This window comes from Lolium rigidum, chromosome 3, assembly GCF_022539505.1.
Source record: "Lolium rigidum isolate FL_2022 chromosome 3, APGP_CSIRO_Lrig_0.1, whole genome shotgun sequence".
Classification (NCBI taxonomy): domain Eukaryota; kingdom Viridiplantae; phylum Streptophyta; class Magnoliopsida; order Poales; family Poaceae; genus Lolium; species Lolium rigidum.
In genome coordinates, this window is record NC_061510.1 from 175804114 (window position 1) to 175818000 (window position 13887).

General features: G+C 44.7%; 1 protein-coding gene across 1 annotated transcript; it reads left to right on the plus strand.

The window, feature by feature from the left end:
* Positions 1-3959: 3959 nt before the first annotated feature.
* LOC124698689 (F-box/LRR-repeat protein At3g48880-like) lies at positions 3960-7747 on the plus strand. Its single transcript, XM_047231154.1, has 2 exons — positions 3960-4365; positions 7043-7747. Exons 1-2 carry the CDS (start codon positions 4010-4012, stop codon positions 7578-7580), a joined length of 894 nt encoding a protein of 297 aa, XP_047087110.1. The 5' UTR covers positions 3960-4009; the 3' UTR covers positions 7581-7747.
* Positions 7748-13887: the final 6140 nt, after the last annotated feature.

Below are 13887 nucleotides of genomic sequence, written 5' to 3' on the forward strand. Positions count from 1 at the left end.
CAAATGCACGAGGGCCACCGTATTCTCCTCGAGAATTCCCACCAAAAGGGATGTCCCCGATCCACTATGGAACCTTAGGGTGGTCACCGAACCCGCTCACAAAGCTTGGGGTTATCTCCACAACTTAATTGGAGGCTCCCAATAAATTTCCACAAAGGCCTTAAGGAATCTCCACAACTTAATTGGAGGCCCCAAGAACACCACTAAGCCACAAAGCACAAAGCTTGAGGTAATCTCCAAAACTTAATTGGAGGCCCCAAGAACACCACAAATACCACTAAGCCGTCTAGGGTCCAAAGACCCAAGAGGAACAAGCTCCGGGAACAAGCTCCCGAAGTGTATGTCTCACGAACTTTCACCTCCACGTATCACCGCTGAGAAGTCAAACCGATGCACCAAATGCAATGACTAGAACACCACAAAGATGCCCAATCCTTCACTCTCAAATTACAACAAAGCTACTAAAGCTATTGGGGGAATAAGAGATGAAGAACAAATAGGAGGAGGAACACCAAATTTTTCCAAGATCTAGATCTAGTGGAATTCCCTCACAAAGAGGGGAATTTGTTTGGTCAAGATGTAGATCTAGATCTCCTCTATCTTTTCCTCAAATATGAGCAAGAATCATGGAGGGATTAGAAGGAGAGGAAGTTTCTCAAGGTCAACAATGGAGTAGAGAGAGAGTTGAAGAAGCAACCGCTCAATGGGAAAGAAGATCCCTTTTTATATGGGAGGAGGAGCACTAGCCGTTTGGAGAAAAAAGCTCCATTTTTCGCACCCGGCCGGACCAATCTGGTCAGCCGGACTTGTCCGGGCCAGCCCCGGACCCATTCCGGTGACTAATCTGAGAGTGGGACTGCTTGGCCGGACCAGGGGCCGGACTGGTCCGGCCTAGCCGGACCTTCCGGCCCGTGGCCGAACCAATCTGGCTGGCAGCGCACCGCACACCAAAAACGTCGCCACTTCCCCATCGGGACTCGAATTTGATGATCTTGGGCTCGATGGAATCACAACGAAGAGTTCTACAAGATCATGCAGGGAAACATCATAGTCCAACCACGGAGTATAATATAAAAAGGGGAAAGTTTTAACCTATCTATAAGAGCTAAATCGGTAACACCTCCAATAAGGAAATTGCAACAACTTGAGTTAGAAAACTCGAATTTAGGTGAAACTAATTTAGTTGGAAAAATGATGACAAGAGCTCCCCACAAAGAGTGAAAATATTATTAACATGCGGGATAGATTTTTCCATGAATTTAGAGGTGAAACCTCTTAATACAAAGAAGCAGGAAAAACTCCAATATCAAAAACGCAACAAGTATTTCATGTGGAATCTGTTTTTTATGAACTAGAGCTTGTCATTAGAATAAGCACAAACTCTAAAACACCATATGGATAAGATCTAAATAAAACCAGGAAATATGATGCAAGGATGCAACGGTTTGACCTCTTTTTAAATGATACGACCGAGTTACTCAATCGAGAGCCCCTTGATAGTGCGGCAACTAACCTATAACCCGATCTCCTAACTAAACCACGAGACCGGTAAGAAAGAAACCCTATCAAAACCAAGCCTTAATCTTGCGCATTCCACTTGAGCTCGGTGATGACGATCTTGACTGCAACTAGATGGAACGCCTTTCTTGATTGTGCTTGCTTGATGAAGTCTTGTGGATTGCTCCCCCACACTCCACTACGGGAGCTCTACTTTGGTGCATATTCACATACCCATGGACACCATATAAATGGAAAGCTTCAAGCATATGATCTCTTCGAGTTGCCTCATCTTGAACTTGCAACTCATTTCTTATTATTGCAACCTTGAAGCCAACATATGGTTCAAGCATTGCCTATGGATAACTCCTACAATTATAACTCAATGCAAACATTAGTCCATATGAATTGTCATTAATTACCAAAACCACACATGGGGGCTCCATGCACTTTCAGCGTGGCTTCAGAGAGTGTACCCAACCAAGGCTTGGGCGGAATTCATCCTACAGATCCCTCACCTATCTAGCGCCCTCGTGGAGTCAGCAATGGCGGTGATAGTAGGGGATTGAGAGAGCGCCCTCTTCTAGAATGATAGGTGGCTCAGTGGAGAGCGGGTCATTGACATTCCGCCTAATCTGGTTGCTTTAGTAGCGAGCCGCAAGGCTAACTCGCGCACGGTGAAGGATGGGCTGGGTGGTGAGCGGCTGAGGGATTGCAGCCCGGATTTGGGACATGGTGTTGTGACCGAGTTCTTCTATTTGTGGTACATTTTGGCTTGTGTTTAGTTGGGGCAAGAGCATGATGACAAGTTTATGTGGAGTTAGTCTGCGGATGGGACCTTCTCGGCGAGCTTGGCCTACATGACGTTCTTCGCCGGCATGGTAAGAGCGCCCACAGCGTCTCCGGTCTAGCTGTCACAGGCACCTTATTCTTCAAAATTCTTTGCGTGGCTAGTCATCAGGAATATATGTTGGACAGCCGAGAGGCTGTAGCGGCTTGGCTTTCCTTTCCTAGCTTCTTGCCCCTATGCAGCCAAGAGCCACATACGATATAGCACCTACTCCTGGGTTGTGTGGTGGCTCGCGAGATATGGGCCCGGGCGCTCGTGCGGCTCGGGGTAAACCAGATTGGGTGCCTACGGCTTGACTCCGACTTGGCCGGTTGGGGGACCGGATCAAGGAGCCGCGCAACGTGACATTTGTACTACGATCATTCTTTTCTTTTTGGTGCATTTGGCGGCATCGGAACAACGTGGTCTTCAACGCCGCCAATCCGATTGTCATGGCGATCAAGACGAAGATCAAGGAGGAGTTCATGCGGTGGCGTGTAGCTAGGCTCTTTCGCACGGATAGTTTTAACTTCCCGAAGCCGGTAGAGTTGTGGTGGCGGTTAGGAGAGTAGGCTTAATCTCGGGAGATGCCGGCCCATGTTGGCAACATGAACTGGCCACTTGCGGTGTTGTCATGGACTTCTTTGCCCTTTCTTCTATATATCTAATACACCTTTTGGGGTGTATTCTCGAAAAACCTTGTATCCGCTCATGATATATCATAATATCTTGAGTACTTAAATAATTCTTCATTTAATTGCATGCTCTAAATCTTGGTTAACCATAGCTTAACTCTTGAGACTATCATGACACCGACTTAGAGCTATATCTTAAATTCTTCTCTTGAAATCAAACTCTCAAAATTTTAATCATCCATTGCTTAATACATAAGCTAGAGCATGTTCACACAAGAATTTCACCTTTATTTATTCTTGTCCAATATTCTTGATGTCAATATTCAAGATATATTTTTATCGTCATGGCATCCACACCTAAATCTAACACATAGACTGGGAGAACTACTTATGGAATATATTTTTATATAAGCGCAATAAAAACATTAGTCCGTAAAATTTACCATTAATTACTAAAAATACAGGAGAAGCATTATAACCTTTTTTTCTATAACTACAGAAGCATTATAACCTTACACTGAGCCACAGCTTAAAGATCGAAGGCTTTGCATACCAAGGCCCGAGAAAGTATCCTATGCACCCAATCAACTCATGCACCCCGTGCACCCAGCCCCGGTTAACTATTTTAAATGTTTAAAAAAAATCAAACCGAAGGTTATGTGTATAGATAGTACTCAGATCTAACATGTCACCAAGTTTCAAATCATAATTCATAATAGAGATCAAGAAACAAAATAAACAAACCTAACCATGAATAGTGCCAAATGCAAGTTGGGCTTTCAGTTTAGCCCATTATCACTATTCATAACAAATTTGTCATTTTTTATTTTGAAGTTGTGTTTCAAATTTAGACTTGAAATTTGGTAACATGTTAGATACTAGTACTATCTATTTCCGAACTTTTTGTCAGATTTTTTTGAAACTTTTAAAGTTCTCAATCAGAGCTAGATGCATGGGTGCATGAGTTGCTTGGGTGCACAGGATACATTCCCCCTACCTCTCCATCTCAGAAAGGGAAAACGAAACTACCTACCGGTCTCCGACGTCAATGGCGTCGCCGCCGGTCCGGCCGTGGGGGGAGCTGCAGCACGATCTCCTTGTGGCGATTATGTCCCGCGTGGGCACCCCAGATCTACTTTCTGGCGGCGCTCCCCGTGCCTGCTCTGCGTGGTGGGCCGCAGCTCGCGACCCGTTCGCATGGCGCCGCGTTGATATCCGGGACTGGACAGCCCTGACCTCCGCCCGGCGCGCGGCTGGGACCCGTGCAACCAGCACAAGCGTATCGGTCCAGGACGCTCTCGCCGGCGTCCTTGAGGTCGCCGCAACGCGGGCAGATGGTCGGATGGAGGCTGTGCTCCTCCCTGAGTTTGCCGATGAAGACCACATCCTGTTCCTCGCTGAGAGGTGAGGCTTCTGGGTCCTAGTTCCTCTAATTTTATTGTTCTGTAAGTGATGCAGAAAATGAGTTTTTTTGACATACCTTGCCTTCTTCTTCTTCTTGTATTTCCACCAAATCCACTTATTAAATGTATATAATTTTCAGCATTATGTACTTACCGTAGGATGTAGTTGTGAATTTGAAGAGGGAATTTGCAGTTTACATGATTCGAATAATGAGATTAATTGATCCTAATGTTAAAACACTAATGTTCTATTTTTTTACAATATTTTGAAGAATCGCAATGAAATGGGTATTACAAATCCATGTTCACATCGAAGCTTACCTCTTTTAACATGAGCGCCTTATAGCACACTGCACTTACGTCATACCAGTACTCTCTTGTGGCCCTCGGCTTTAAACTTGATTTTTGTCAAAATCCTTGAGACCCCACTGCTACCACATGCTTCTGCAGCAAAGCAGATTTGCAGTGCACAACCTGCCCAGGCCTTAATCGGCCACAAATATACTCACTTCCTTGCTGCCTGACCCTTGTTGGTTTCCTGTGGAATGCCATTCTTTTTGCAATTCATCCATGCTCTGCTGCTGAAACTGCAATTGCCTCCACTTTCTTGCTATGTTGCACCCATCGTAATGTTCCATCTTTCCTTTTCATTCTCTTGATCTCCTAGCACTCCTTAATTTCTGAGCTGCATACTTATGTCCTTGCTACACATTACCAGGCCAGTCTTGCTGTTTAGGGTTCGCCTCCTGACGACCTCTTATTTGTTGTCACCTACAAGTTGCCAGTTTATCCCTTTCATTTTTATTTATTTTAAGCATCCTGACAGCTTGAGTCTTTGCCACTAGAAGTTATCTATAAATTTTCATATCATGGTCGGTGGCAAACCAACCTCGTGCATTTGTAATGTTAGTTTGCTACATTTTAAATGTGAATAAAAATGGAAGTAAGAAAGAGAAGCAGAGAGGTGAAAAGTATTTCATGAATTAAATGTTCCCACGAGAGCTGAGTAACTGGTTACTTCTTCAGTTATTTGATCATATAAAATGTTAAGGTGACTTGACTGTGCAAATCACAAAAGAAGGTTAATGTTCTCAGATTTTGATATGCTAAGTTACTTTCCATTGTTAATGTTTGTTTTGTTCATGTAAGTATTGGGTGTACCTTCTTCATTGATTCCTATTTGTTTATTCTCCTTGCAATAGAATTCGTACAAGTTGAATGCAAATTTCAAGTTAACTATCCTTTGAATTGGTGCGAACAAACAAATGTGTTGAATCAGAGTTAAACATAAGTTAATTTATATGTATCTCTAGAATCTAGAGTCGATCTCATCTTCTAACCTGTGTGCAGATGGAACAAAATCAACCGTTTATCTTATATCAGTTATCTGTAACTGTTTTGCTTTAAAGAATATTGTTGATTTGTTAGCTGTTTGCATGACTATACATTCAAGTGGCATCCTTGGTCTCTTAGGCCTTTAGAAGAATGCTTTCCCGCTATGAAAGTTGTAGAATAAGGAGCCTAAGGCTACCAAGAGGTAGCATGAACTGCAATAGGCGTGACGGCACCATGACAACGGTGATGCCTCGGTAACAGGAAGAAGATTGGGAATATATATATTTTTTCTTGCTTGATAATTCCTCATAGAGAGTCCTCTTTATATGGAGGCCTGGACTAACTAAAAAACTGTAGATCTAATCTCTAATTAGCATAAGACCAAAGCTAAAAGATATCTTCCTAACTTACAATGATAAGTAACTAACTGAACGATTTGAGATATTGTTCCATATGCTGGTCTTCTTGCTCTGGTTGGGCCATGTACTTATGTACATAGCATCACAACCCACCCGGACATATGGCTTGGCTTTGGAAGCAAGGGCCACGTTTATAGTCTGATGTAGTCCCATGCTGATGGCAGGGAATTAATCTCGTGCCATGTGTAGAGGCTGTTGCTTCCTATCCCCTGACTCACCGGCTTCTCGATAGATGCATGTGTGCAGGTGAATAATCTCAAGGAACGCCTTTTGAGATGCAACTATGCAAGCATGGGGGAACAGTGGTGCCACACATGGTGGCCCTGCTGCCGCCATGAGGAAGATGCCAATGCCGTAGCTCGCATGACTCACGTAGAGCAGTACGCTTCCAGGCTAGAGATAACCACAATCCCTGCAGCGCAGTCCTGCCGCTGCTGCTAGAGTAGGCCTTCTTGCTTCCAGGGATGGGTGGTGGAGGCTCCAGACATGGACGGATTTCCCGCAGTGTCATCTCTTGTTTGAAACTATGAGATTTTTCATGGCAATGCACTTCATCTAGATGATAGTTAGAATTTGTACCTGGTCAGTTTTTTTTTTCCGATGCTTATAAACTGCTTTTGATTCATGTTTTGACAATTTGATGTGGGTTCACTAATGAATGATATTTGTTAGAGCATTTGAAATTTGTAGCAATGGTATTTTCAGTGAACAAAACCACAAAACATGCAAAACGGATTTGGCATGTTTTTTTCTATAAACCCAGGTGCATGTGGTTTTGATAGATTTGCGTTGCATTTTTAATGGTATTTTGTAATTTATATACTGTTTATATCCGGTAACTCTGCATTTGTTTGACATGGATTTTTTGATGGGCATGGCTCTTGTCAGTATAATTTGATTGTATTTTCTTGATGTTCCCTACAGGAGTCCGAATCTGCAATATTTCAGCTTTCCTACCACATGTATGACTTATGATCAGTTCTGTAAGGCGATAGGCAAACTTCAGTCACTTAAAGGCATGGCGGTGGATGAGAGTCTTATTAATTATGATGCCCTCCAACATGTGCATCAGTGTTGCCCAGACTTCGTGGAACTGAAAGTGTTTGCTCTTTATGTGGATGACTATATGGCCTCTATAATTTGTGACTCTCTTCCGCGTCTGAAGAAGCTTGAGATACCAAATTCTGATATGTCCTGTGCCGCAATAATAAAATTCCTTGACTGCCTGGAGGAGCTTGAGTATATGGATATATCAGGTTATGAGACTTCCGCGATCTCAAGTACTGTGCTCCATAAAGCTTCAAGGCTTAAGGTCTTTATCTGGAACTCAAAATTTGAGCTTGGAGAGTTCAAGGACTGCTCAAATTGTGGGGAACACTCTATTAATCCTCTAGAGCCGTGTAATTGCATCATGGATCACAAAGTCATGGACTGGCTGGCTGGACCGTCGCAAGCATCCTGATACCATGGCAGGCATGTGTGGTTTGTGTTGTTAAATAATGTATATTTCCTATTTCAACTTTTGTTGAGTTTGCTCTTTGAGTTGGTTGTACAATGAAACGGAGACATTGACTGCAGTCGTTATGAATTCCAGACTTCTTGTCTGACTTTGCGATGCGTCTTCATTAAGTTATGATACTTGGTACGATGAGAAAAAACACTAGTCACTCTATGTATACACATCATACTCCAATGAAAGCTGTTTGAGATTTACTAAAATTTGGACGTATTAAATAGCATCTAGAATTCTAGATACATCTAATTTTTAACAAATCTCAAACAATCTTAATGGGACGGAGGGAGTACTGCCTCTATCTATAAAAGGGTGTTGCAAGTTTGTATAAATTAGATAAATTTTCGACATTCTTTTATGGATGGAGGGAGTACTAAACTCATGTAGGGATGTACCCAGCTTCAAACGCAGATTCTGGGACCTGGCCATTTCAATGGCTTCCGACGACATTGATTTCGGACTAACTTTTGCTTGATGTGGCCGTGAGGGTAGTGGATTCTGAAATATTTCTATTAGGAGTGGATATCCGAGGGCTCGGGCAAAGCCTTGCCAGGCGCTCTAGAGCTCCTTTCCCCTTCATCCTTTCCCCTTTTTGAAGGTGTCATCGTTGAACCGATATCCGAGGGCTCGGGCAAAGCCTTGCCAGGCGCTCTAGAGCTCCTTTCCCCTTCATCCTTTCCCCTTTTTGAAGGTGTCATCGTTGAACCTAGTTAGGGCATGTACAATAAAAGACTCTTATTTGGACGCTTAGGCAAAATAAAATAAATCAAGAAAATCCAATTACGTGGTTAGCGCTCATGCCCGCATCGCTGAATGCTTAGTCAGGCGCTAAACTCGTAGCAAGCGTCCCCTGCGAGCGCTCACTTCTACATCGTGAGGCACCTGTCAACGACCTGAAAGGGAAACAACCGACCCACCTACGTGCCCTCACTCCCCTGTCCCAAATATTCTCCGACGAGGGCAACAACTCATCGACTCCTCCCCGACCCCAGTCCACGGCGGCAGCAGCTCATCGAGCCAGACGCGCGACCCCTCCCCGACCCCCGTCCGCGGCGGCGGATCTTGTTGTAGTCCCCGGAAGCGCCTGCTCATATGGGCGGCGTGCCCACTACTGGAAAATAGCTCTTTGGCGCACCAAATCAGTCTTTTGTGGCGCATATCCCTCTCGCCACAGTTGTCACGCGACTAGTATTTAAATTCCGTGGCGCATATGTACATGCGCCACAGAATTTCTTGAAACTTCTGTGGCGCACCATGTCAATATAAGCCACAGAATTTCTTGAAAACTTCTGTGGCGCACCATGCCAATATGCGCCACAAATTTTTTTTTTTTGATTTTTTTTAAAAAAGGCGGCTAGATCTAGATCTGGGGCCGCCGGAATTTCGCCGGTTTTTTTTGGAATTTCGCTGGAAGGTGAGTGGTTGGGTGGGGTGGGGTGGGTGGAGGAGGAGAAGGCCGGCCGGAGGAGGTGGCGGTGGAGGTGGTGGAGGAGGAGGAGGAGGAGGAGGAGGAGGTGGTGGTGGTGGTGGTGGTGGTGGTGTGTGGTCGCCGGAGGAGGAGGAGGAGGAGGTGGTGGTGGTGGTGGTGGTCGCCGGAGGAGGAGGAGAAGGTGGTGGTGGTGGTTGCCGGAGGTGGAGAAGAAGGTGGTGGTCGCTAGAGGAGGAAGCCGTAGGAGGAGGAGGGAGAAGAAGGGAGGAGGTGGTGGTGGTGGAGAAGAAGGGAGGGGAGGAGAAGGAGAAGTGGGGAGAAGGAGAAGTGAAGAGAAGTGGTGGAGGAGAATGGTGTGGTGACCCTGCATACCACTGCATGTTGTAGTATGCCAGTCGTTGATATAACATTCACGAAGTACCAATCAGCAAATATTACATCCCTCAGAGTAGGACAACAGAACATAGCTGGTCCATAACTCATTCATTTATTATTACAAACCATATATACATATTATCTCGGAGTTCCTCCTGGGTCCAGTGAGGAATACTCCTGGGTTCGAGGTGAACCCAACTTAACTTACAATATAGTAGTCTTAGCAGGTCATACATCTTATTCTACTCGAGCAGCTAAGTACTACGTGTTCACACTGCTCGGTTACTACTACTAGTAGGGTACTCTATGCTTGTTCTCCCTCGGAACCGTTCCCGGCTCCGTAGACTATAAGATAGTCTACACCTTCTACACCTCCGGAGAGGTCTGGTTCTTCATAGCAGATTTCTTCTGCTCCTTCCTGGTTGTCGGCGTCCTCCTCAAGATGATTCAGGCAATCTAAGCAGGGGATTTAAGAGTGGTATGAGTACGAGCGTACTCAACAAGTTCATTATAGAAAAGAGGTGTTTAATGCACTAGCTACGATATCAGACCAACAAGTCTAATACCAATGCAGATTTTGATAATCATTTCTTCAAAAGGTTTCCTTTATCAACAAGAACTATGTCCGTCAGCCTTCACCGGTTAACTAGAACTTCATGGAGTTCCTTTCCGGCAGCGTTCGCAGTTCCAAACCCGGAACAGGGAGTGACAGGTCACGATTCATTAAACTCTACAGAGGTGTGTTGCTTTACCCATAAGAGATCTTAACCATGGTGCCAACCGGGCAGCTTTCCCGTCCACACTTCCTTTGGTGTGAGGCCGGTATAAGGTCTTAGCCAATCATATTCCTCCGCTACCTCGCACACCCACCCTTTGTTGCAAATCCGACCTTGGATCCTCGCCGGCCTATATCACTTGGATATCTTCCGACCTCGACAACTACCAGGTCACAACCATGGTCCTTCGCCGGCCAATGCAACCCATCATAGAGCGCATTACCGTGGGGAATTAGAAGGGGATCCCCACCCTCCGGTTGTTCTCGCAAGACACAACTGCTACGGTAAGCACATCCGTTGATGTACGAGAGGTGGAAATACAATTGACTACTCCATCCCACTCCAGATCTTATGGTTAACACGAGTTTTACAAAGACAAGAATCACTGGACGACATTTGTTGTTTAATCCTATATGGATATAAACCCATTGCAATGGAACCTCCACCATGTCAAAACATTTCATGGTTCCATTGCCAACCACGTGGTCATATTCATAATTATGAAAGTAGTACTTTTGCTTTTCATGCAGGAGCGATAAGTACAGTACTTTGCAAGTAATTTGGTAAAAATACTCAAATGACATGAGCAAGCGATGAACTTGCCTGAAGACTGCAAAGTGTTGCAATTCGAAGGTGTGGACTGACCCTTGTCCTCTGTTGCTGAAAAATAGCATCATTGTCCGATAAGGGCAATGGTTAAAGAAGCATTTATGCATGATTCAGCTTTAAGGGTTTGTTTCCCTCCTTTCCCGATGCTTTATTATTTCATGTAAGAGGTAATTACTAAGAACAATTTAGGGATACTCTGTTTAGAGTAAAATACTACCTTCAAATGTTGTCAAGGTGTTTTTAAAGTCCAAAAGTATTTATGGACTTATTTTTATCATTAAAAATACAAGGTTTAATTTTTAATAATTAATTCCTTGCATTTAAATGTGACTCATTTTTAATTGTCTCAAAAATTCCATTTCATATTTTATTATGATAGAGGATTTTATTCTAAGTGGTTTACATATTTTTACTTATTTTTCTAGAGCTATATTTATTTTATAAAATTCTGTGAAAGTTTTTAATTAAATGGCCATTTATGAAATGTCCAAAATGCCCTCGGGCCCACCAGTCAGTGGAGCCCAATGGGTTGGGTTAGACCCACTCGGGTCCAACCGACCCGTTCGGTCGCTCACACCGTTTCTCCCCGCGTCACCTCTACGAACCCTAACCTCCCCGTGCGCTGGCGACTCGCGGTCGCCGATGCCGTCTCCGATTTACCCTCGCTGCCTCCGGCCATCTCCGGCGATAAGATCGTGTGCGTTTGCCTCGCCTTTCGACGGCGCACAAGATCGTCCGCGTCGATCTGGATTTGGTGGCCTTCCTCGCTCGCCCCCAACCCGGCTGCGAGCTAGGGTTTGTGGTGCCCATGGCGATTCGGCGCTCGCCGGCGTCCCTGGCGAGGTGGTGACGCCGTCTGCCTCGCCTGGTGTGTTGGAGCGCTTGCGCTCGGCGATGCTTGGCTTGGCCGTGGCTGGCGTTGCCATGGCCAAGCAGTGCCACCGTGCCGCCATGGTGACGTCGTGGTGCTGCTCCACGTATGCCCCTCTCTCTATTCCTTTATTCTCCTTCTTCGTCTAGCTTGTGTCGCGGCTGTCCTCCTCATGGAGAGGCCATGCCGTGCTGCTGCTTCTGCTCTACTGGCTACTGCTGCTTTTCTTGCTGTTGTTGTGTGCCTACGGCTGCTGCTGCTTGCTTGCCATGCTCTGCCTAGCTCTATTGCTGTGCTTGTACTGGTGCTCTCCTCTCTCTGGCTTATGCTTGTGTGCTTGCTATTATCGCTGATGTAACTCATGTGTATTTGCTCATGAGCATCTTGTAATGCTCATGGCCTGCTAGGTTGCTCCTGTTATGCTTCTGGTCATGCTACAATTTATTCAATTGCTTGCTTGGTGGCTCTGGTTGTTGCTATGGCTTAATTATATGTGTGTGCCATCCATATATGTATCCCTGGTTCGATTACTTGAGTAATCATTGCTTGAGCAAGGTAAGTGATGTGTGCTATTCTTGTCTAGCTTGATCCAGTGGTACATCATGTATTTGATGTGCTTCTGGATACAATTATAAATCATTCATTTGATTATCCGTGATGCAACTGTTAATGAATTGTGGCTATGTAATTTATATGATTCATGGATTGGTGCTAGGTTGGGCTCTAGCATGTACTTTCATGCTCGTTAAGCCCCGATGATCATGTGATCATCGGCTTGCTTGGTGGTTGCTCGGTTTTGCTTCGTCCGTGCCTTGTGGTGATGCTCTCTCGTATCCGTGTAGCTCCTCACCATGTATCAGGTATCGCTAATGCTTAATTAAGCATATACTAATGCTTGCAGTGATCCTTGGGCTCATTTGCAAGAGTTCTAGTTACTGGTTGCTTGTGTAATTCATTTATCTGAATAACTTATCATGATTTAATGGATAAATGAGATGAACTGCTTGCAGTAATGAATCTTATGATTAATTTACTTGAGCTAGAGGGATGCCAACCCTTTGTTGGGGACCCTAGCTCACTTTGAACCCTATAGGTAATGACAAGTGTGCATGATTTGGTGGTTTTGATGATTGTGTGGTTGAGGTGGCCTCAACAGCAATACCTTGCTGTTTTGGTAGCTCCCACCTCTAGTGGCTTGCTGTGAATGGATAAATGCTTACTGGTTGATCATACTTGACTGCCAGTAGCTTTTGATGTTGAAAAATACTTGCAGAAACATATATTTCTGCATATCTGATGGTGTAGCTAGCTGTTAGGTGCTAGGTGACTTTGGTTGGCTAAATAAGATCAAATCCTTGCTGGATTTCCTTGGTTGTGTCACTGTGTTGACACAACCAGTGTTCCCTTGGATGAATTCTTGCTGGCTACTCCTAGGTTTTGTTTGCACCAAATGGCTAGTAGCCAAGTGATGATATAATCAGGGTATTCCATCCCTTTTGGCTTCTGTTATATATGCATATGCTTATTTATGAGCAAAACAGTTGCTTGCTCATGTTTATCTTGGTATACCTCACTCCAGCTCCTAGATTGTGTGCTGATGTAGAGGTTTTGCTTCTGGTTGATGTTCAAATCTTGCCCTGCTCCTCCTGGCTAGCTTGTGATGATTCCCTCCTTGTGGCTTGCTCTACAGCAACAGTTTTTGGTGGAACTGTTCTGGATGGTTTGGTGAATTTGGATGGATGGAAGAGCTTTGGTATTCTTCCTGTTCTGAGGCTTTGGCTGTGCTTACCCTTGGAGAATATGTCGATGGATTTTCTAGGGTTTGGCTGTGAAAAGTTTATATACTGTCTCCCTTTGCTCCCCTGGTCGACAGCTCTCCATTTTCTGGGTACTTCACCCCTGGTTGTGTGTGTGCTGTGAGACATGCAGCACACCCTATGAGCTGCCTGTGTGTTTCACAGGTTGGGACATGGTCCATGGCTTGGCTCTCCCGGCAGTGTTGAGATTATCCTCTCAATTCACTTGATTTGCTAACCTACCAAGTTGTGATGACCCAGCGTACCACTGCATGGTGTAGTACACAAGTCGTTGACATAACACAAGTGAAACACCGTTCCACCCATATTACATCTCTCAGAGTGGTACAACAGAAACATATGCGAGTCCAAGGTATGTCTATAGAAGTACACACGAACA